The sequence below is a fragment of the Podarcis raffonei genome, chromosome 14 (assembly GCF_027172205.1).
Source record: "Podarcis raffonei isolate rPodRaf1 chromosome 14, rPodRaf1.pri, whole genome shotgun sequence".
NCBI lineage: Eukaryota > Metazoa > Chordata > Lepidosauria > Squamata > Lacertidae > Podarcis > Podarcis raffonei.
In genome coordinates, this window is record NC_070615.1 from 296,729 (window position 1) to 317,492 (window position 20,764).

Below are 20,764 nucleotides of genomic sequence, written 5' to 3' on the forward strand. Positions count from 1 at the left end.
ATGGCAAGAACTTTTATTTTAATGTTTTGAAATGGTTAAAGTTAAAATGTATAAAATTATGTAAAACCAATAAAAAATTATATATATAAAAAGAATTCCCACTGTGGAAAAGAAGTCATCTGCTGCAAGGCATAGGAAATACTAACTCCATATGCTCCAACAGCTCCTGATTATCCAGAACTTCCTGTTTGCTGATCCCTCAACCTGAAAAATATGGATATGGAACAACTGATTGGTTCAAAATTGGGAAAGGAGTACGACAAGGCTGTATATTGTCTCCCTGCTTATTTAACTTATATGCAGAATTCATCATGCGAAAGGCTGGGCTGGATGAATCCCAAGCCGGAATTAAGATATGCAGATGACACAACCTTGATGACAGAAAGTGATGAGGAATTAAAGAACCTTTTATTGAGGGTGAAAGAGGAGAGCGCAAAATATGGTTTGAAGCTCAACATCAAAAAACGAAGATCATGGCCACTGGTCCCATCACCTCCTGGCAAATAGAAGGGGAAGAAATGGAGGCAGTGAGAGATTTTACTTTCTTGGGCTCCATGATCACTGCAGATGGTGACAGCAGCCACGAAATTAAAAGACGCCTGCTTCTTGGGAGAAAAGCAATGGCAAACTTAGACAGCATCTTAAAAAGTAGAGATATCACCTTGCCAACAAAGGTCCGTATAGTAAGAGCTATGGTTTTCCCAGTAGTGATGTATGGAAGTGAGAGCTGGACCATAAAGAAGGCTGATCGCCGAAGAATTGATGCTTTTGAATTATGGTGCTGGAGGAGACTCTTGAGAGTCCCATGGACTGCAAGAAGATCAAACCTATCCATTCTTAAGGAAATCAGCCCTGAGTGTTCGCTGGAAGGACAGATCGTGAAGCTGAGGCTCCAATACTTTGGCCACCTCACGAGAAAAGAAGACTCCCTGGAAAAGACCCTGATGTTGGGAAAGATGGAGGGCACAAGGAGAAGGGGACGACAGAGGACGAGATGGTTGGATAGTGTTCTCGAAGCTACCAGCATGAGTTTGACCAAACTGCAAGAGGCAGTGGAAGACAGAAGTGCCTGGCGTGCTCTGGTCCATGAGGTCACGAAGAGTCGGACACAACTAAACGACTATACAACAACAACCACCTGAAAAGTCTCCATTTTATTCCTCATTTCAAGTTGCCTTGTTTAAATTATCATTCAGGCCAATGCCTAGGCTTGCTGCTCTTCCCATTTCACAGCCCTGTCCCAGCCCTGCCAGAAGTTAAGGTCATAATCTTGCATGTTGCAAACCACCCCGAGATCTGTGGATGGAGGGCAATATACAAATTTAATAAACAAGAATACATGCAATAGCCAGTCCCTGGGGTGCAATGTGTTTTACCTCTGAGTAGGCATGCCCTGCAAAACTCTGCGAAAGATCTTGGGGAAGGATGCATTTTGTCTCTAAATGGTCACGTTAAATCCACCACCTGCCACTTCCAATACTGGCCAGGCTCAGCAGCCCATAGCAGAGGACAGTTGTGTTTCTCCAGCACAGAGAGGGCCAACGTGGTGCCCTCCACAAGCTGTGAGACTCCAACTCCCATCAGCCCCAGACAGCATGGCTGAGGGTCAGGGATCATGGGAGTTGCAGTCTGGCCTCATCTGCAAGTGCCACCTTAGCTCCCTTGCTCTGGCCTCTCTCCAAGGAAAAAACAAAGATCTTTAAAAGCCTGTCAGCTAGCAAAGGAGGGTTGCTCAAGCCATCATCTTGTGCTTCAGCACAGCCTCCATCTGCTTGGCATCCTCCAGGCCTTGTTGGACCACAATTCCCATCAACCTTGACCACTGGGCTATGTTGGGAGGGCTTCTGGAGGGCACCAGGTTGGGGAAGGCTGCTCAGAGTTATCCGAACCTTGTTCTGTGCACTGCTATTGCTGCTGCCGCAGAGGCAACTAATGCCGGCTGACCCATCTCCTGCCTGTCCTGACAGCCTGTAGGTTTTGTCATCAGCCATTTCATGCACTGTTTATTTTGATTTATTTTTTGCGTTTCTTTTATGGCCTCAGGGAAGAGGGAAATAAAGCAGGGCTGACTTTTAAAACCATGCAGGGCAGACACAGCAAATGTAGACAACAGGCACAGCAGAGCCTCCGGGAGAACATTATGGGGGCAGGGAACAGGGAGGCTCCCCATCTATCAGATACAGGGGATGTTAGCATACATGTCCCAGTTTTCATCCAAGTGATCTGCTTTTACTGCACTTCAGCCCATGCCATGCTTTTTTTGAATCAGAGGGCAATTAGGGCATGTGAGTAGAGAAAGAGCCTGCACTGGAGTCCTTGAGCACAAAATCACAGGGCGGTAGTTGTATAACATGGGAACAGCATCCCTGCCTCCTATTTCCAAAGCTCAGTGACATTCCTTGTGTAGCCCAGGGGGCCCATGACACACTAGAGAGTGGCACTGCCAGGCTTGCAGGACCCACTGGATTCAGATTATTCACCAGTGCAATGCTATGCAAGATTACTCTGGAGCAGGGCGGGGCAACTGCTGCCCTCCAGGTGTTACTGGACTACAACTCCCATCATCCCTGACCATTGGGCATGCTGGCTGGGGCTGAGAGGAGCTGGGAGTCCCAGAACAGGTGGGCCACCCTCCCTCTGGAGCAAGGCCTGCTGAGGGTATGCCTAGGAGTTCAGTCACAGAAAACTAGCAGATCAAGATGAAAGCTGGGCTGCATTCCCTCCTCCCTGACAGACTCTTTTTCTGTATGGAAGGGATTTGGGGCAGGGAAAGGGGCCCGAGAAAAGCACTCCATCCTGCGCCAGTCCTGAAATGGTACATTCCGGCTAGAGATGTAGAGATCTTGGTCACAATCTGCATAGCATAGGAAAAGAAACTCCAGGTGTAAAAATTATCCCTGCATCACACAACCACCATCTCAATATAGCCACCCCACAGGCCTGATCCTGCAGCCTTTACCTGGGTGGAAACACAGCTATGTCTAACATTCCCATCCTTCCTGGCTTCTGCCTCAAAAAGGGAGACACGGCAGGGCTGGTGTGCTACTTGCCATCACCACAGAGGCCCCACAGGTCACCTTGTGAGCCCGCCAAGAAAAGTGTGCAGCAGTCAGATGGCCAGGCCCTTTCCCCAGAGATGCTCTTCCCCAGCGCCACACTCAGTTCCTGACCTTGTTATGCTCAGTGTTCTCCCTGGGAATTTCCTGGCCCCAAGTGAGGCTCTGCCCTCAGCAGACCCCCCAGCTCTCTGCCTTCTGATTGCATCTGGTCTGAGGGATGGCCCTGCTAGTCACCTTCCTCCTCCTTGGTCCCAGAGCCAACTTTGTGGAAACACAACAATGATGGAGACAAAATTAGGATGGGGAGGCTCCACCTGCCACTGGCTCTGGTGCCACTTGCTGCTGGGCTCTTTGCTTTCCCCAGCAGGCCCCAGGCACCACCACTCAGACCAGGCCAGGTACTTGTCAGTATTGTCTACTCTGACTGGCAACAGCCGGAGCAGCACGTCCCATTTTGCCGCTTGAGGCTCCTGCAACCACCTGCTCTGCCACTGCCATGTGCCTTGCCCCCTCCGCTGCTGGCGAAGAAGCAACATCGCCACCTCTGCCCATATTGGGCAAGTTCGCTCCAATTTTGGGTGAGATCTTGCCCAACATGGCTGTGATCTTGTCTAAAATCAGTGGTGGAGGAGGCAGGGCAGGCGGGGCATCCCCAGGAATGTCACCTAGGGGGCTTCTAAAGCCTCACTGGCCTCATGTCTGGGCCAACTCTGGCAGCAGCTCTTCAGGGGCTCCAGGAGAAGCCCTTCCTCCCACCTGCAAGTCAAATTTTTAAACTGGACATTCCAGGGACAGAACCTGAAACCTTCTGCATGTCAAGCAGGTGTCCTAGCTTCTAGTGCTGGGCTAGGGTCCCTTCCCTATTCCCTAATGTGTGTTTTGAGATCTCAAGACTCCTTTGCTGGACTCACTGCATGCAGTTCAAAAAATTCAGCATTCAGGAATTGGGTGGAGAACAGTTCAGACCCTCCAGATGCTCAGCTGCTGACAGGAAGGTCAATGAAAGACCTTCCAAGGAATATTCCCAGCAAGAAATTGCCAGTTGGTTTCTATATGCTTAGGCCTCAGTCTGAGTTAAGCTGGTCTCTCCCACTTACAGGTGTGAAATTGCCAAAATGCCACAGCAAGGAAGATGGTGTCATTGTCAGTGATGGCTGCAGTGAAGGTCAGGGTGCTTATCTTGCAGCTGAACTTTGTACTGAAACATCACAGACGGTACATCACAGACGGTGATGAAAGGAGTTTCATCACCTTTCAGCGCTGCTTCAAGGACTGGAAATCTGTGACCCTGCAGGTGCTGCTGGATGTCAACCCCCAAAAGCCCCAGAGGCCAGATGGTCAGTGGTCATGCAAGCTGGGAGTTGTAGTACAGCAATACCTGAAGGACCACAGGTTCCCCCTCCCTGCCTTAACCATTTACCATTATTTCCTGTGTGTATTGAAGATAATGATTCCTGCGTCCAATGGAGGGTGCTCTAATCCTTGAAAGCCTTTGCCACGAATAATTCTAAGGGCTGAATAATTCTAGGAGCTGAAGGATGCCTCCTTCAGCAACTCCTGCAGCGAAGATGGTGCCCAACATCTTGCTCTGCTTTCCTTTGGACCACATCAGTGAGACTGGGGGGGGGGGGGGTCTTGTTGTTTGGGCAGCCCAGGACCTCCAGGCACACTGCCCAAACTTGTGCCTGGGAAGGTCACTTTGACACTGCTAACACAGCGATTTAACTTCACCCCAAGAGGTAAACTCCATCATCAATGTAGTCAACTACACTGAGTCAGCTTTACTCAGAGCAGACCCACTGAAGTAGTGAGCCGGTGGTTGTGTAGTGGTCAGTGTCCAACAAGTGTCATCAGCCCAATGCATCCTCTGCACCCTTCCTTCCTCTTCCTTGTCACAGGGTTTCTTCCCGCTTAGCCTCCCAGTCCTGCTCTGCAAAGCTGCCCTGTCTTTTGAGACTGCATGAGGGTGTTAACCCCAGCCAAGCTAGCAACGTCCCTTTCCTTCACAGAAACCAGACTGCAGCATGAGCAGCTGCAAGGCTTCCAACCATGGCATGCTGTCAAACCAACTTAGGCAATCAGTTGCAGAGGCCCCACAGCAACAAACCAACACAGAGCAGATTTACCAAGGCAGGTGGTGCAAAAAACCTGACTTAAGGCTACCTACACACAAGAAAGAGCTTGTGAGAAAAAAGCACTGGATTCATTGGGACTTGCTTCCAAGCAGACACGCCTAGTGTAAGTGTGATAAAAGGAAGTGTCCCTTGTGAAAATGGTCCCCCTTCCTCAAGGGAATGAGTCCAAAAAATACCCACAATCCTTTGCTTATGCTTCCTGCCTCTCACTTATTGTCTGGCCTTAGGGAAGCAATAAATGCCATGGTAACTCCCAAATGGCTTCTACACTTAGAAGTGGGATCAGTTCCAACAGTTAAATCCCAAAGGAGCCAGGGCCCATTTCCTATGGAAAGGCTTCTAATATTTTTCAGGCAGAAATAATTCTTTTTTAAAAAGAAAAGAAAAGAAAGAAGTCTGGTTGTGAAATACTGATGGGTTCAGGAATTGTCTCCGGGGGAAGCTAGTAAGTTCAAATTCTAATTTACGGGGGGGGGGGGAATCTTATGTAGGAAACTTATGCCCCGCTGGATGTTGCTAGACTCCCCCTCCAGCTGGCTGATGCTGAGTGGAGTTGTGAGACCTGCAATGTCTGGGAGGCCACAGGAAGCCCAGCCTGGTGCAGAGTTAAGTGGAATAAATATGTCACCCTTGTTATTGGACCAACACCCTGAGACTCCGTGCTTACTCCAAGGGATGCAGAAGATGCTGAACTCTAACTCACATCAGGCCCAGTCAACATGGCCAGTGGTCAAGGGAGGGCAGCTGGAGCCCAGCATCATTTGGAGATGTCCATGTTCCTCCCTGTCTCTGCTCTGCCATCAATATGGATTGGCAAACCTGCTTGCTCACCACGGAGAGTAGATTGTATGGTTCTGTTTTGCATTATTGAGGGTTTTTTCATTGTTTCTATCATCTATTGGATGTTTTTATCTTTTGCACACCATTTTCAAGGAATCAGCAACAAGCATTTTAAAATAAAATAACAATAAGTGAAAGAATTACATGTTCCTTCCTCATTGGGTTTCGATTCTTTCCTAAGAACAGCCTTCTCCAACCTGGTGCCCTCCCAGATGTTTATGCTTATAGTTCCCATCAGCCCCATTAAGAGGAGCTGTAGTCCCAAGCGTCTGGAGAGGGGGCAGGTTGTAGATCGTAAGCCCCTCGGGACCCGACTTCCTCCACTCTGCAAAGCACCATGCGAGCCAATGGTCCTGTAGCAGCAACACACAATAACGTTTCACACACTCTGAGATGCTACAAGGAGGCACCACTACAGACGGCCTCTCACTCGGTTGTTGAACGCAACACCCGAGCCACACCGGTTGCCTCCTCCTCCCCAGCAGTGTTTTGCCCCTAAGGTGCACTTGGCAGCACCCTCCTGGATGGCTGCGCGCTCTGCACTTACCTTTCTGAAGATGGATGATGTCTGGGAAGTTGGAGAGGAGCCCCTGGTACAAGGAAAGCGTGTCCAGCATGAGGAACAGGTCGTTCTTGGGCTGCTCAGCAAACATCTCCCCCACGGCCTCGTAGGTCTTGCCCGTGTGCGAGAGGGCACCGTTGAGTGCACTGAAGCTGTAGGGAGGGTCCATCTGGAAGGACTGGCTCACAGCCTGAAAGGCGTTGCCCAGCTTCTGGAACTCTTTGCGGAAGCCGCCCAGGTGCTTCCGCACCAGCTCAGAAGCCACATTGGTCAGCTGCAGCACACTGTCGTCCATCTTCTTGCTGAAGGCCTTGAACGTGTCCACTCTGTCCTCCACGTCCTGCAAATCCTGGTGCTCCGTCGGGATCTGGAGGGTCAGCAGGAAGCTGGCGCCCACCATCTCATCCTTCTCTGCCCGGCGCTTCCCCAGCTTCCACTGCTTGTCATCGCCACAGGTGAGGAAGTGCTGGAAGCCCTCGTACTGTGACAGTGTTGGGTGGCTGGTCATGTGGTCCATCCACAAGATCAGCCGCCGCTTGCGTTTCTCAATGAAGTCCTCCTCAAAGCGCCCCGTGGCCTGCTTCTCGGGCAGGTGGGGCACAGAGACGACGGTGAACTTGTGCAGCAGCCGGTTGTACAGCCAGTCAAAGTGTTTGTACCGCCGGTAGACTGGCGAGTTGGTGCTGCTGGGCGTCAGCCGGTAGGAGATGTAGCTCTTGATGCCTTTGAACTTGGTCTGTTTGGTGGGATCCTCCACGGAGCAGACCAGAGGGTGCGGACTGGGCCTCCACTGGGGCCCACTGGGGCCCATGTCAATATAGTAGGTCTCTGAGATCTTAGACATCATGGGGACGTCGCCCAAGATGAAGGCCTCCACCCCAGACCGGACAAAGCAAGAGAAGCGGTTGAGGTTCCTCCCCACCACGCTGCCCCTCTTGGAAGACCCAATGCTGTCCTGCCTCTCCAAGGAAGGCTTGGGCCGGTAGCCCATATTGTATGGCCCAGGGTAAGACAGGTGCGGGGACGGGTGCCCATTGGTGCCAGGCCTGCTCCTGGGCTCCTCCACCACAGTGCTGCCGTCATCCCACTCATCCCAGTCATCGTCATCGTCATCTTCGAAGCTGCCCTGGTGGGAGACACTGGTGTTGGACGGGGTCCCATAGCAGGAGGAGCCATTTCCAGGGGACCTGGCTGGGCTGCTGGAATAGTCTGAGTAAGTTGAGGCTGTCCTGGAGCGAAGGATCTCCACGTAGGACGCGGGAAAGAGGCCTGTCTCGCCACGGCTATTGGTCCCCTGCAACCACCCGTCCAACGAGTTCTCACTGAAGATGACCAGCTCTTCGTTCTCCTCGATGCTGATCTCCTCCTTGTTTTCGCTGCGGAAGCTGTAGAGAGCTCTGGCTTTCATTGCCATGGCTGCTCACTGTGGCACAACCCGCTGCTGACACAAAAAGGTCTCCTCACCACAAGCACTGGTGTTGTTCCTTGAATACTTAAGTCCCTACTTAAGCACAGCACTTGCCATGTGCCTTAAAATCTGAAACACTTTTGCGAAATCAAAGGGGTTTCATAGGCTTTCCTGGAAAAGACCAAAACAATTTGTCTCTTTCTTCAGAATCAGTCCTGAGGTTTATCAGGTCCAACAAGTCGGCAGGCCCTGGTCAAGGGTGACCCGCTCAGGGCAAAGGAAACAGCATTGTCAACCCCTGCCCCCCTTTCAGGTTATACAGGACTTGGTCAGATCCATGAATAATTTAGAAAACTGTCAGTCCTGTGTTGATTTTATCTTGCAAACAAGTTATTCTTGAACCAAACCTGAGGTATCCATAAAAGTTAGCAGTCTCCCATTAGGTGAGTGATATCCAAGATAGGGCTTTGGTAAGGAAAGTTTCTCTTTCAAAATGTATGTATATTTTTAAAATTAAATAATTTTGCTCAATTTCATCTGAAAGTAAATCCAGCGTAATACACGATCATGGTGCTGGGGGAAAAACGCCTTCAAGAAGAATTAAAAAAGAACAACTGAAAAAACCCTACTGTTGTTATTACAGATTGAAAATGTTTTGCAAGCCTTTGCAAGCCTTTTGGGTCTGATTCGAAATCCACAACCCTCCAGAGGGGTGGGGGTGGGGAATTAAAAGCCGCAAGTCCATCCAAAACTGAATGGGTCACGCCTTTAGTCCTCAGAATAACACAAACATGCACAGCCCCTCCTATTTCAACGGGGCAAGCAGAGAGTTCAAGAGGACTTGTTGATGTCTTTTGCCAGGAGGGAAGAAAATGAAATAGAAACCAGAAGAAGTAGTTTGCTGCTTTGCAGGCCTTGGGAGGGCGAAAAGGCAGGAGGATTCCACGCAGCAACGCGACTTTCTTGCCCCCCCCCCAGCTCTCCAAATAGATCTCCTCGCTTCCAGGGATTCCGCTGCGCCAGCTGAGCATTAAATCCCTTCAAGGCCGCAGGTGCCTTTTGCTCTGGACTCCTTCAGAGCGGATCCCGCCAGCCTCGTCCGAGGAGAGAAAGGGGCGCTGCGAAAGAGCGGGGCAGGAAAGTCCTTCGCGCGAGGCGGTCGCCGCTTCCCGGCGCCCGCGGAGTCCAAGTGTCAAGGGCAGCCTCCGGGCGGGCGGGCCGGCGGGCCAGCGCGGGTTCCGTCCCGCCGCGCAAGGGGAGGCCGAGCGCCGAAAGTTTCCGCGGAGTTGCTGCGACGGAGCCCGGCTGGTTGCGCCGAGAGCAGGATCCGGGCCAACGGGAGCCACTTCCGCCGGGAACGAGGCCGGGGCTGCGGGGAGGCGGAGCAGCCCTCGCCCGGCCCCCCGGCGGCCCTCGTCCGCGAGGCTGCCTCAAGCCCCGAAGGTCCCCGGGGCCCCGACCCTCCGCCGCCTCCGCCTTCTCGTCGCGGGCGCAGCGCTGCTCTCGCGCCCGGTCGCGCTCCTTTACGCGCGCCAGGAGCCGGGCAGCCTCGGAAGTTTGGGGCGCCGGCTGGCCGCCGTGAACACGCGCGCACGCTCCCGCCCAGCCGCGACCCAGAGCCGCCCCGGCAGGCAGCGAGGACCGCGGCTGCCCTCTGCAGCCCGCTGCCGGAGCCGCGCCCGCTCTCCCGGGGAAGCTCGGCAGGCTCCTCCAAGTCCACGTCAGGCGGACTTCAAGAAAAACGAAAACACAACCTCTTGTTTGTCTTCTGCTGCTACAACTCCCATCATCCGCAGCCAGCTGAGAGCTGCGAGTTGTATTTCGCAAGCTGTGCTCTACAGAACACCGGGGGCCTGTCAGCTTTGTTCAGGTGACCCACGGCTATCTTTAAGAAAAAGTGGTCCTCCCGCACCCTCACTGACCACTGACGTAGCTGGTATGGAGACTCCAGCTTTTCAGTTTTGCTTTTAAGTTATTCCAGCCAATTAACACAGACTTTGCTTAGGAATTACATGGGATGGGAACATTTAATTGAAAGCAGTCATTTAAATTGGGCTCCCTGTGGTTTTCTATGCACAGGGAATGAGTGAAATATGGAGGGGCACGCATGTCTTTCATTTGCTTGTGCACCTGCAGTCCAAACACTGAATGATTGCATCCGTGAAAGGCAGACCCCTGGAGAAAATCCTGCACTTATTTTGAAGTTCCACTGAATACTGTGTTAAGATTGTAGCTGTACAGCCTGATCCTGTTTGTTAGTGGTACTCACTGCCCTGTTGTGCTTACATCTAGGTAACCATGTTACCTAGAACAATACTTCTATCCTATACGGATTTCAGGCTCACTTGGATAGAAGTATTGTTTATTTAAGTGGAACTTGCTTCCAAGGAAATGCATTTTAGGGATTCAGGTCAGACTGGCTTGGTGCATGCTAATCCTATATGCAAAGAAAGAACTGATGCGCCAAGGGTGGCTCCTTGTGTAGACAAAATGGCACCCCTCCCACATAAGAAGGAGGCATCAGCAAGCTGGGGGGGGCAGACTCCAAGGTCTACAAAACAAAAAACACCCTACCAGAGTAATCCAATGTACGTCTTCTCATAAGGAAGTCCTACTGTGTTCAGTGTGGCTCGCTCCCAAATTAGTGTGCAGGTCAGAGAACGGGTTGCAGTCTAAGGAAAGGGCATGAGGGGATAAAAAAACCAACCCCATGAGGAATGAGCATGCTCAGTGGGCATGGACTGCTTACTGAATAATGGGAGGGCCCCAAAGAAGACTGGTGGGGTGGAATGAAGCACCCTGGAAAGGGGCATAGCTGGCACCCTGAGCAAGAGCACTCTGCGCTGCAACATTGTGCTGCAGGTTTTATCCCACCCTGTAATGCTGATGAAGAGCTGATGCTCTTCCTGCTGCCCCTTTCCCCTTATGGCAGTTGTGGGTATCTGAACAAGTGTGCATGCACACAAAAGCCCATACCAATAACAAACTTAGTTGGTCTCTAAGGTGCTACTGGAAGGAATTTTTGTTTGTTTGTTTTGACTACGGCAGACCAACACGGCTAGGCAATTGTGGGAGGTAGTCTAGGCCATGAGAGAGAGAATGACGGGCCCAGGCAAGCTCTCTGACAGAATGGGGATTTAAACCCAAACCTCCCAGGTGAGGGGTTAAATCCAAAGAGAGTCCTACTCAGAGTAGACCCAATGAAATTAATGGGTGTGCAGATTAATTTCAATGAGTCTGCTGTGAGGGGCAATAACTTGATACTCACCTCCATCCATTGCAGTCTGTTGCAGTAAATATGATTATCAGAATTGATTTGCATCTGGTTGTTCCAACTCTCATTTATAGCTATTTTAGATTGCAATCCCATCAGGAAAGACTGCTGCCCCCAGGGACTTTATCAAGGGTCATATGCATGGATAGTGCAGTATAAATGACGCAATAAAAATAATAAGGTCCACAATGCCAGTCAGGAATGTCACATGTGGATGCCTGCAAAAGCACATTTCATATTAGCTCTGCTTCTGGGGGAGCAACTGCCAGGCAGTGCCATCCTATGCATGTTCAGCCAGAGGTCCGTCTGTGCCCCATGGGGCTTATTCCCAAATGAATGGTGCATGGCCTTGCAGCCAGGATACCATTGCACTCTAACCATTATGCCACACATCTAGTAGCCGCTGATAGCCTCCATGAATTAGTCTAATCCTCTATGAAATCCATCCAAGTTGGTGGCCACGGCTGCCTCTTGTGGAAGGGAGTTCCACAGTTTAACTATGTGCTTTGTGAAGAAGGACTTCTATTTATCCGTCCTGAATCTTCCCCCATTCAGCCTCAATGGATGTCCACAGGTTCTAGAAAGGGGGGAATCTTTTCTTTAGACGCTTTCTCTGTGCCGTACACAATTTTATAAGCTGGCTGTCTCCTTGGGGCAGGCGCTCTCTTCATTTCCGCCTTTACCAAAGCGCTTTTGGAAATACGACCTTAAGCAAGCGGCCGAGGGGCGGGGCGGAGAAAGCGCATGCGTCCCCCCAAGGCGGGGAGAGGCGGGCTGGGGGCGGGGCTTTTCCTGGCCCCGCCCTTCCGCCTCGCCGAGCGGCGAACTCCGGGGAAGAAGCCGGTTGGCCGAGGTGAGACGGAGGCCGCGGGCGCGTGACGGTCGGCCGCTCGCTCCGCGCCCTGAACTCTGCCGGTTCGAGTCCCGCCGGGAGGCAGCGAGGCGCGCCTGGTCAGGGTGCCTGGGAGACCCCGCCTCCCGCCTTGGATGGTCCAGCGGGGAAGGTGAGCTCCGGCGGGAGACTGGGCGGCTTGGCGGGCGGGGGGCGGCGGAGGCGCAGCCTGGGGGCGGGGATGTCGGGCGGCCGAGAAGCATCAGCGCCGCCCCCGCCCAGCCGCGGAGCCCCGGCCGGGAGACGGACCAGGCTTCCTCAGAGGGGTGCGATGCTGCGCGACTGGGAAGCCCCCCAGGGCGTGTCATCACAGTCGGAAGGGGTTAACTTCGGATCTGGGGCTTATTTCCTACATACAGTGGTACCTCGGGTTAAGAACTTCATTTGTTCTGGAGGTCCGTTCTTAACCTGAAACTGTTCTTAACCTGAAGCACCACTTTAGCTAATGGGGCCTCCTGCTGCCGCCGCGCCGCTGCTGCACGATTTCTGTTCTCATCCTGAAGCAAAATTCTTAACCCGAGGTATTACTTCAGGGTTAGCGGAGTCTGTAACCTGAAGCGTATGTAACCCGAGGTACCACTGTATAGAGAGAGAGAGAATAAAGATGGTGATGCAGTGCCGGGCGCTCCCTACCTACATGTAGGTCTACCCACCCGCCACTGCCCAGGAAACTCCAGGAGCCCCCAAAGAGGCCGGTGTTTCAGTAGGGAGTGTAATTCCTGAGTTTGCCATCACCCCCAACATCATGTGAAGCCAAAGTCCCGCTTTGGTCCCCTGCCTTTATTCAGCTTGGAGCCCAAGTGTGGACAGGCCCCGTTTCCTGTCTTAGGAGCCCTTGCCAAATGGTACCTTGAGAGGTGGGCAAGCCTATGCCAAAAAACCAGGCAAAGTTTCAGCCGCCGTCTGGACTCCATATGGTGCCTTGCGTCCAAATGTTGATAGAGACCACCACGTCTCATGCAAGTTCAGCAGCGGCATCTCGAGAGGCAGATGAACCTATGCCAAAAAAAGGACGAAGTCATGCCAGGCCATGTTTTGGTCTCCCATCTTGATTCAAAATGGCACCTGGCATCCAAATGTGGGTGAAGAGGCTGCCCCAACTTGGGAATCCTCATGCTGAGTTTGGTGATGACAAGAGAGACAAGCTAGTTAGCAGAGACGCAGAGACAAGCTAGTTGGCAGATTTCAGTCCATTAAAGACAAGACTTTCAGCACCTGATGAAGCAGACAGATTCATCGCCGTATAAACGTTTATGGACTAAAAGGCCATTGGAGCAATGAGAGTGAATCTAATTTTGGTCCAATAGGCTGCTTTCTTCACACACACCTTTGACCTCCATCCAGAGAAACAAGTGGCATCATCAGAGTTCAAGGACATGTTTCAGCCAGGCAAAAACTCTGGGGCCAGTAAGGGGCATGGCCTGGAGAGAGTGACAAGGGCCAGACAGAGTTCTGAAGGGCACATTGGCCCCTAGGTATGAGACATTCCTGGCTCAGAGCAGTCTTCCTCTCAATTTAAGAGCTGTGAGCTTCATCTTTGGCCTTTGGGCTTCCTGGAGGTATCCTGGGTAGCCACTGTAGGAATCGTAGAATCGTATACAGTGGTACCTTGGGTTACAAACACCTCGGGTTACAGACTCCGCTAACCCGGAAGTAGTACCTCGGGTTAAGAACATTGCTTCAGGATGAGAAAAGAAATCGCGCGGTGGCAGCGGGAGGCCCCATTAGCTAAAGTGTTACCTCAGGTTAAGAACGGTTTCAGGTTAAGAACGGACCTCCAGAATGAATTAAGTTCTTAACCAGAAGTACCACTGTAGTTGGAAAGGACCCCAAGCATCATCTAGACCACTCCCACAGGATGCAGGACTAGATGGACCTTTGGTTGTGTTTGCATTGGCTTGACCTACTCTGAGCTGAACCAAATTAATTCTGCTGTACCTAAATGTCTTGGTCTGGCTTTCTTTCCCCTGTCTCGCCTACAGAAACAATGGAGGAGCTGAGCCAAGCTCTCGCTTTCAGCTTTGCTGTCTCCCAGGACCTCAACAGCACAGCAGCACCACACCCCCGGCTGGCACAGTACAAATCCAAGTACAGCTCCTTGGAGCAGGCAGAGAGGCGACGGCAGCTCCTTGCATTTCAGAAAACGTAAGGGGCATCTCTAAATGGCTATATTTCCATGTTGTTGCGGGTATTATTTATTTATTAAATTTCTATCCTGCCATTCCTCCAAGGAGCCCACTGTGGCACACATGGTGATTCTTCTTCCCATTTTATTCTCACAACAACCCTGGCACGTAGGTGAGGCTGAGAGACAGAGACTGGTGAGCTTCATGAATGAGTGGGGCTGGAATCCTGGGCTCTCAGGTCCAATACTAACCAAGCAATGTAAACCAAACCATCAATATAACATGGGAATGCAAATTCCACGTTCAAAACGAAAGAATGCTAATCATAGTCATTCCACATAATTAGGCAACTATAAATCTCCCAAAGCGGCATAAAAAGGAGCCATGGAAGCAAATTATTTATGAAACATTGGATTGTATCCAACTAAGTTCTCCTTGGAGTAGACCCATTGAAATTAATGGACCTAAATGAATAATGTTCATTCGTTTCAATGGATTGGCTCTGAGCTCACACTGACTATATCTCATTGTGTTCTTGTTACTCTGTACAACAACCTTGTAAAGCAGGCAAGTACCATTACTGCCATATTGAAGACAGTGAGTGGGGAATTTAAGAAGCAGACACATTTGCCACTCAGTTACCTGCCACACTCACCTGTCGCTCAGGAAAGATAATAGTTAATATATTTTAAATATATATATAATTGTCTGCAGGCAACATGTCAGCTGCTGTCTCTTAAATTCTTAAATGCTTATCAATTCTTAAATGCTTATCATAAGCCAACAGTGTGACTCGGCAGCTAAAAAAGCCAATGCAATTCTGGGCTGCATCAATAGGAGTATAGCATCTAGATCAAGGGAAGTAATAGTGCCACTGTATTCGGCTCTGGTCAGACCTCACCTGGATTACTGTGTCCAGTTCTGGGCACCACAGTTCAAGAAGGACACTGACAAACTGGAACGTGTCCAGAGGAGGGCAACCAAAATGGTCAAAGGCCTGGAAACAATGCCTTATGAGGAACGGCTAAGGGAGCTGGGCATGTTTAGCCTGGAGAAGAGGAGGTTAAGGGGTGATATGATAGCCATGTTCAAATATATAAAAGGATGTCACATAGAGGAGGGAGAAAGGTTGTTTTCTGCTGCTCCAGAGAAGCGGACACGGAGCAATGGTTCCAAACTACAAGAAAGAAGATTCCACCTAAACATTAGGAAGAACTTCCTGACAGTAAGAGCTGTTCGACAGTGGAATTTGCTGCCAAGGAGTGTGGTAGAGTCTCCTTCTTTGGAGGTCTTTAAGCAGAGGCTTGACAACCGTATGTCAGGAGTGCTCTGATGGTGTTTCCTGCTTGGCAGGGGGTTGGACTCGATGGCCCTTGTGGTCTCTTCCAACTCTATGATTCTATGATTTCTGGCCTTTAGCTGTTGTATCTGAAATGTAAGATGATGTAGTTCTCTTCTATCCTCTTCTCATATTTTTGACTAACATTTTAGTTTTTTCTTTCTTAAGTTTAAAGCCTGCAACTAGCCCAAATTCCGTAATCTTCTCTATCACTATTGGCACACTTTCTTTTGGGTTCTCCATGGTTATAGTCAGGTCACTGGTGAAGGCTTTTACTTTGAAGGTCTTGTTTCCAACAACTATACCCTTTATTATACCCCTTCTTTTCTTTTCTAATGTTCGTATTCAGAATTTCCAACACCAATATAAATAACAATGTGAATAAAGGACACCCCTAGCTTGTACCTCTCTTTATATTACATTTTTCTGTTAGATTGTTATTTATAACTAGTTTAGCTCTTTGTTGCAAGTATATTGCGTTTATACCTTTATAAAAAAATTCTCCCACTCCTATCATTTCTAATGTTTTTTTCACAAACCTCCAGGAGACGTTGTCAAATGCCTTCTCTGCATCAATCAATAACAGTGCCACCTGTTTTTCGATTGTGACTTCCAGATACTCTAGAGCAGGGACGTCCAGCTCCCAAGAGACTGCGATCTACTCCCGGGGGGGGGGGACTGGCAGTGATCTACCCGGGGGGGGGAGTTCAGAGTTGTTGAACTTTTTTTAGGGGGGCAGGTCAAAGTTGTTGCCCCTTTTTTAAACAGTAAGTGTGCAGAATTAAAATAAATCGCTCACCAACAACACACTCGCTAACAGACAAACACAGCGACGCAGGGAAAGGGGGAGGGGCGGAGACATGATTCTAAACAACGCAATAAGGATCCCACGGTTGACCACGATCATCCTGTGGTCAACCAGTTGGATACCCCAGCTCTAGAGTATCTATTACATATCTCATATTATTTTTCATATGGCTTCCTGGGAGAAATCCTGCTTGGTTCTCATGAATATAGTCTTTCAGTATACGTTTCAATTTACTTGCTATTATATCTGCGAATATTTTATAGTCATTTTTAAGGAGAGATATAGGTCGGTAATTCTTAACTGATGTTCCCTTAGGGATTAAGGTTATATAGGCCTCCTCCCATGATTCTGGTAGCTTCCCCATACAGTGGTACCTCGGGTTACATACGCTTCAGGTTACATTCGCTTGGGGCCTCCTGCTGCCGCTGTGCGATTTCTGTTCTCATCCTGAAGCAAAGTTCCCGAGGTAATATTTCTGGGTTAGCGGAGTCTGTAACCTGAAGCATATGTAACCCGAGGTACCACTGTACTGATTTATTAGACTTAAAAAGGTAAAGGGCCCCCTGACCGTTAGGTCCAGTCACGACGACTTGGGTTGCGGCGCTCATCTCACTTCATTGGCCGTGGGAGCTGGCATACAGCTTCCGGGTCATGTGGCCAGCATGACTAAGCCGCTTCTGGTGAACCAGAGCAGTGCACAGAAACGCCGTTTACCTTCCCACTGAAGCGGTACCTTTTTATCTACTTGCACTTTGACGTGCTTTCGAACTGCTAGGTTGGCAGGACCTGGGACCAAGCAATGGGAGCTTACCCTGTCGCGGGGATTCGAACTGCCGACCTTCTGATCGGCAAGCCCAAGAGGCTTAGTGGTTTAACCCACAGCACCACCCGCGTCCCAACTTATTAGACAGAGGGTTTTAACAACTGTTTGGCTGGCATGCTTACTTATGCTACGATAAGGCGAGAGTTCACAGAGATTTTACGACTCATGTAATAAAAAGATCTCTATATGCAGTCTGGACAAAAAAGGGTATCCTGGAACAAAAGAAACCCTGGTGGTTGTTGCCGATGGGAGCCATGACAGTAAAGAAAATTAACAAGATGGTTGAATGGGTTACGTATAAAGAAATTATCTGTGAAGAAGGCAACCAACTAAGACTCAAAAATTTTGAAGAAATAAGAAGTAAAGTCAACAATTGGTTACAATACCACCAAATACGTGACTTATTTAAACAAGATAAAAAAGGGCTTTAGTAAAGAACCTTCAAGATTCAAAAGTGACTTGATGATGACTTGTGAAGTGATAAGGGAAAATTTAATAAAGATGTTTTACAGATGGTATTTAACACCAACCAAAATATGTAAAATACACAAAACAAAATCAAATCTGTGTTGGAGGTGTAACAAAGCAGAGGGGACATTCATACATACATGTGATAAAATCAAAGGCTTCTGGGATATAGTGTACGAAGAGTTAAAGAAATTGTTTAAACAAAACTGTTAAGAAAACAGAAGCTTTTTTATTGGGGATACTAGACATAGATATTGCCAGAGAAAATAAGAAAATATTCCTTTACGCCATGGGAGTGGCGAGAACACTAATTGCCAAAAAATTGGAAAAAAGAAATAATCCCGACATAAAAATAAAGGCAAGACAGATTATTTTATTATATTAAATTGGCCAGATTGACAGAGGCAACTAGGGGTCAAACCAAACAAAATTTCCAAAAAGAATGGGTAAAACAAAGAGAATATTTTTAATAGCAGTGCCCTCAAATTAATACTTGGACTTATTTTGATTGATTTCTGCAGAATAATTTATGGTACTTAAGTTAAAAACAAAGAAAAAGGAGTAATAATGAACTAAAAAGGAGACGGTTTACCAAAAACGATAAAAGAACCATGTTGAGGATTAAATCAAATGGAAGAAAAGAAGAACTGAAATGTGTGTGTGTGTGTGTGTGTGTGTGTGTGACTATTTGTTTTGTATAAGTTTTCATATGTTATGTTTTATTTGTACTTTTTTGTTTTGTTTTATGTCTTGTTTGTTTCTCTCTTGATTCTGTATTATTATTTTTATGTTCAGTTTGACAAGTGTGTGTATACGTGTTGTAAATAAACTGAATAAAATTTAAAAGATGATAGATAGATGACAGATAGATAATAGATAGATAGATAGATAGATAGATAGATAGATAGAGATGATATATAATGACAACAAAACACTGTCCAAAATGTATAAAATTTTATTAGAATGGTCAGTGAAGTATGAGGAGGTAAAATCAGCCATGGTAAAGTGGGAAAGAGATCTAGGTCATAATATACAACTCGTCAGAATGGCAAAAATTGTGGAGGGAAGATCTTAAATTCACAGCATGGAATAAAATTGGTCAGCTCAGATTGAAACCAACAGACCATAGCAAGACATCAAAATCAGTGTTAATTAGGATTGCAAAAAAAATTAAAAAAAATTTCAAGATTTTGAAAGAAAAAAAAAGCTGATCAACTTTTCTGTCTGAATTTTCACTTTTTGAAATATGGCAATCCTATGTTAATGAAAAGTTCAGATGAGACAGAAAGTGTCAGCCTGACAGGCAGACTTATGAAGGCAGGATGCTACCATACAAAAGCTGCACAGTGGATTTAGTATAATGGTTTTAACTATGGAATTGATCGCTTTAGGGCTATTGCATTTCTTCCTTAATTTATTGTTCTGTGACATTTTCCTTACTATCTCTGCTTTGGAATGGTGGTTTGTTCTAATACAGTAGTTGCATTGTTTACTGATTTTGTTTTGTTTTGTCTTTTACCCTTGTATTATTGGATTTTTTTATTTTTGTATATATATTTTAAATAAAATATTACTGTTTTGTTTGTATGTCACCCCGAAAGCTATTGTTACTGGGCAGCAGGAAAAGGATATAAAGAATTTTCTTTCCTATCTAAGTTGGTGGGAAATTTCAAATCTTTCCTTCTTTTTCTTTCTCCTGACAAGTAAGCGATTGGATTATGTCAACCATGCTAGGAGGCTGGCAGAGGATGATTGGACAGGCACCGAGGAGGAGGAGGAGGAGGAGGACGAGGAGAGGGCAGGTGCAGACAGTGCAGACATGGAGATGGAAGTCGGGACGAAGCTACCAAAACGCTACGCCAACCAGGTGAGGGGGACTGGTAGCAGAGAGGAAAACTGAGCAAGGGGAAAACTGGGCTCCAAATAGAAGCCAGCCCTTGTTGCTTTTGTTTATATGAGGTATCATTCTGATTATTTCCCTCCTGGGACATAATTTTCCCCAGAGCCTTATTTGTTAGCAAAATGTGAATTCAAGTTTCTGGCTCTTTAGAGTAGAGGCAGGAGGCTGTAGACTTGTGGTTCTGAGAGCAGAACCTAATGGTTGATCTACCTGAGGAAGAGGGTCAGAATTAAAAAGATGAGGTACAAATACTTCCCCCAATCTAATCTGACAAACTGGGAACTTAATAAAAAATTATCTCTGTTCAAACAATTATAAATTAATTCCCCCCCAAAAGGTTGAGTTATATATATTGAGAGAGAGAGGAGCTAAGCCAAAAGTGTCTCTGAAAAGCGCTTTTCTTATCCCTAATTTGCTTCCTGTGTTTCTTATTTATAAATTCCTTGATAATCTTTGGAGAGTGATTTGTCTTGACTTTTCTGGCATATTTGCAACTGATGGAGACTTTTTACAATCCCAATCAAACCAATTAGTTTGGTATTGGAATGAACTAGATTTGTACCTCTCTTGGACAATGCATGGTTTCAGTTCCTCTATTATTTGCTGATACGGTCCTAATTAATATGTTAGGTGCATTCATATAGTCAGCATAGACTTTCACACTATATTTTAAATCCAGGTTGTGAACAATTTTTCCTTTCTTTAGGGAAAGAAATATTTTCATGTCATTTGCCATTGGTTTTTAATGCTATTCTATATTGTGTTGTAAGCTCTCCAGGAAATGTTTATTGATGAATGACTATAAATCCAGCACCATTTAATGTGTTTGTGACCAAGCAGAGGTGGAATATACTGGAATATACTGTTAATATACTGTTATATTGCTCCTTGTATATAACTACCGTAGGGTTTTAAATAGGATTTTTGGACAGTTTTCTTTTTGAATTGCTGGAAAGAAATTTGCTAAGTATTGATTGTTAGGGATAAATTGTGCTCTGTTTGCTCTAGGTGCCCTGAAAATCAGACAAAAAATTCTAGTATATTGGGGTCACATGTGCTAGACTATAACTTTCTCAATCTGGTATTTTGTAGTGATCAAGCTTTTTTTAGCAAATAAGTTTGTCTGACTG

At 47.7% G+C, this 20,764-nt stretch overlaps 2 protein-coding genes across 12 annotated transcripts in view; one reads left to right on the forward strand and one right to left on the reverse strand.

Annotated features, from left to right (window-relative positions):
- Positions 1–9,462, reverse strand: part of SNX33 (sorting nexin 33) — an 89,726-nt gene extending 80,264 nt beyond the window's left edge. For 4 of the 7 annotated variants that reach the window (XM_053364483.1, XM_053364477.1, XM_053364479.1 and 1 more), the window contains exon 1: positions 6,582–9,462. In XM_053364483.1, the coding sequence (XP_053220458.1) occupies positions 6,582–8,010 (1,429 nt within the window). In that variant the 5' untranslated portion in view covers positions 8,011–9,462. Of the gene's footprint in view, positions 1–146; positions 205–2,542; positions 3,321–5,749; positions 6,388–6,581 lie in introns of those variants that run through there. The other 3 variants (XR_008327473.1, XM_053364482.1, XM_053364480.1) reach the window with 3 other exon arrangements.
- A 2,606-nt stretch (positions 9,463–12,068) lies between these two features.
- Positions 12,069–20,764, forward strand: part of PTPN9 (protein tyrosine phosphatase non-receptor type 9) — a 94,274-nt gene continuing 85,578 nt past the window's right edge. For 2 of the 5 annotated variants that reach the window (XM_053364487.1, XM_053364489.1), the window contains exons 1-3: positions 12,070–12,282; positions 14,153–14,315; positions 19,439–19,601. In XM_053364487.1, coding sequence (XP_053220462.1) covers positions 14,158–14,315; positions 19,439–19,601 — 321 coding nt within the window. In that variant the 5' untranslated portion in view covers positions 12,070–12,282; positions 14,153–14,157. Of the gene's footprint in view, positions 12,283–14,152; positions 14,316–19,438; positions 19,602–20,764 lie in introns of all 5 variants that reach the window. The other 3 variants (XM_053364488.1, XM_053364493.1, XM_053364490.1) reach the window with 3 other exon arrangements.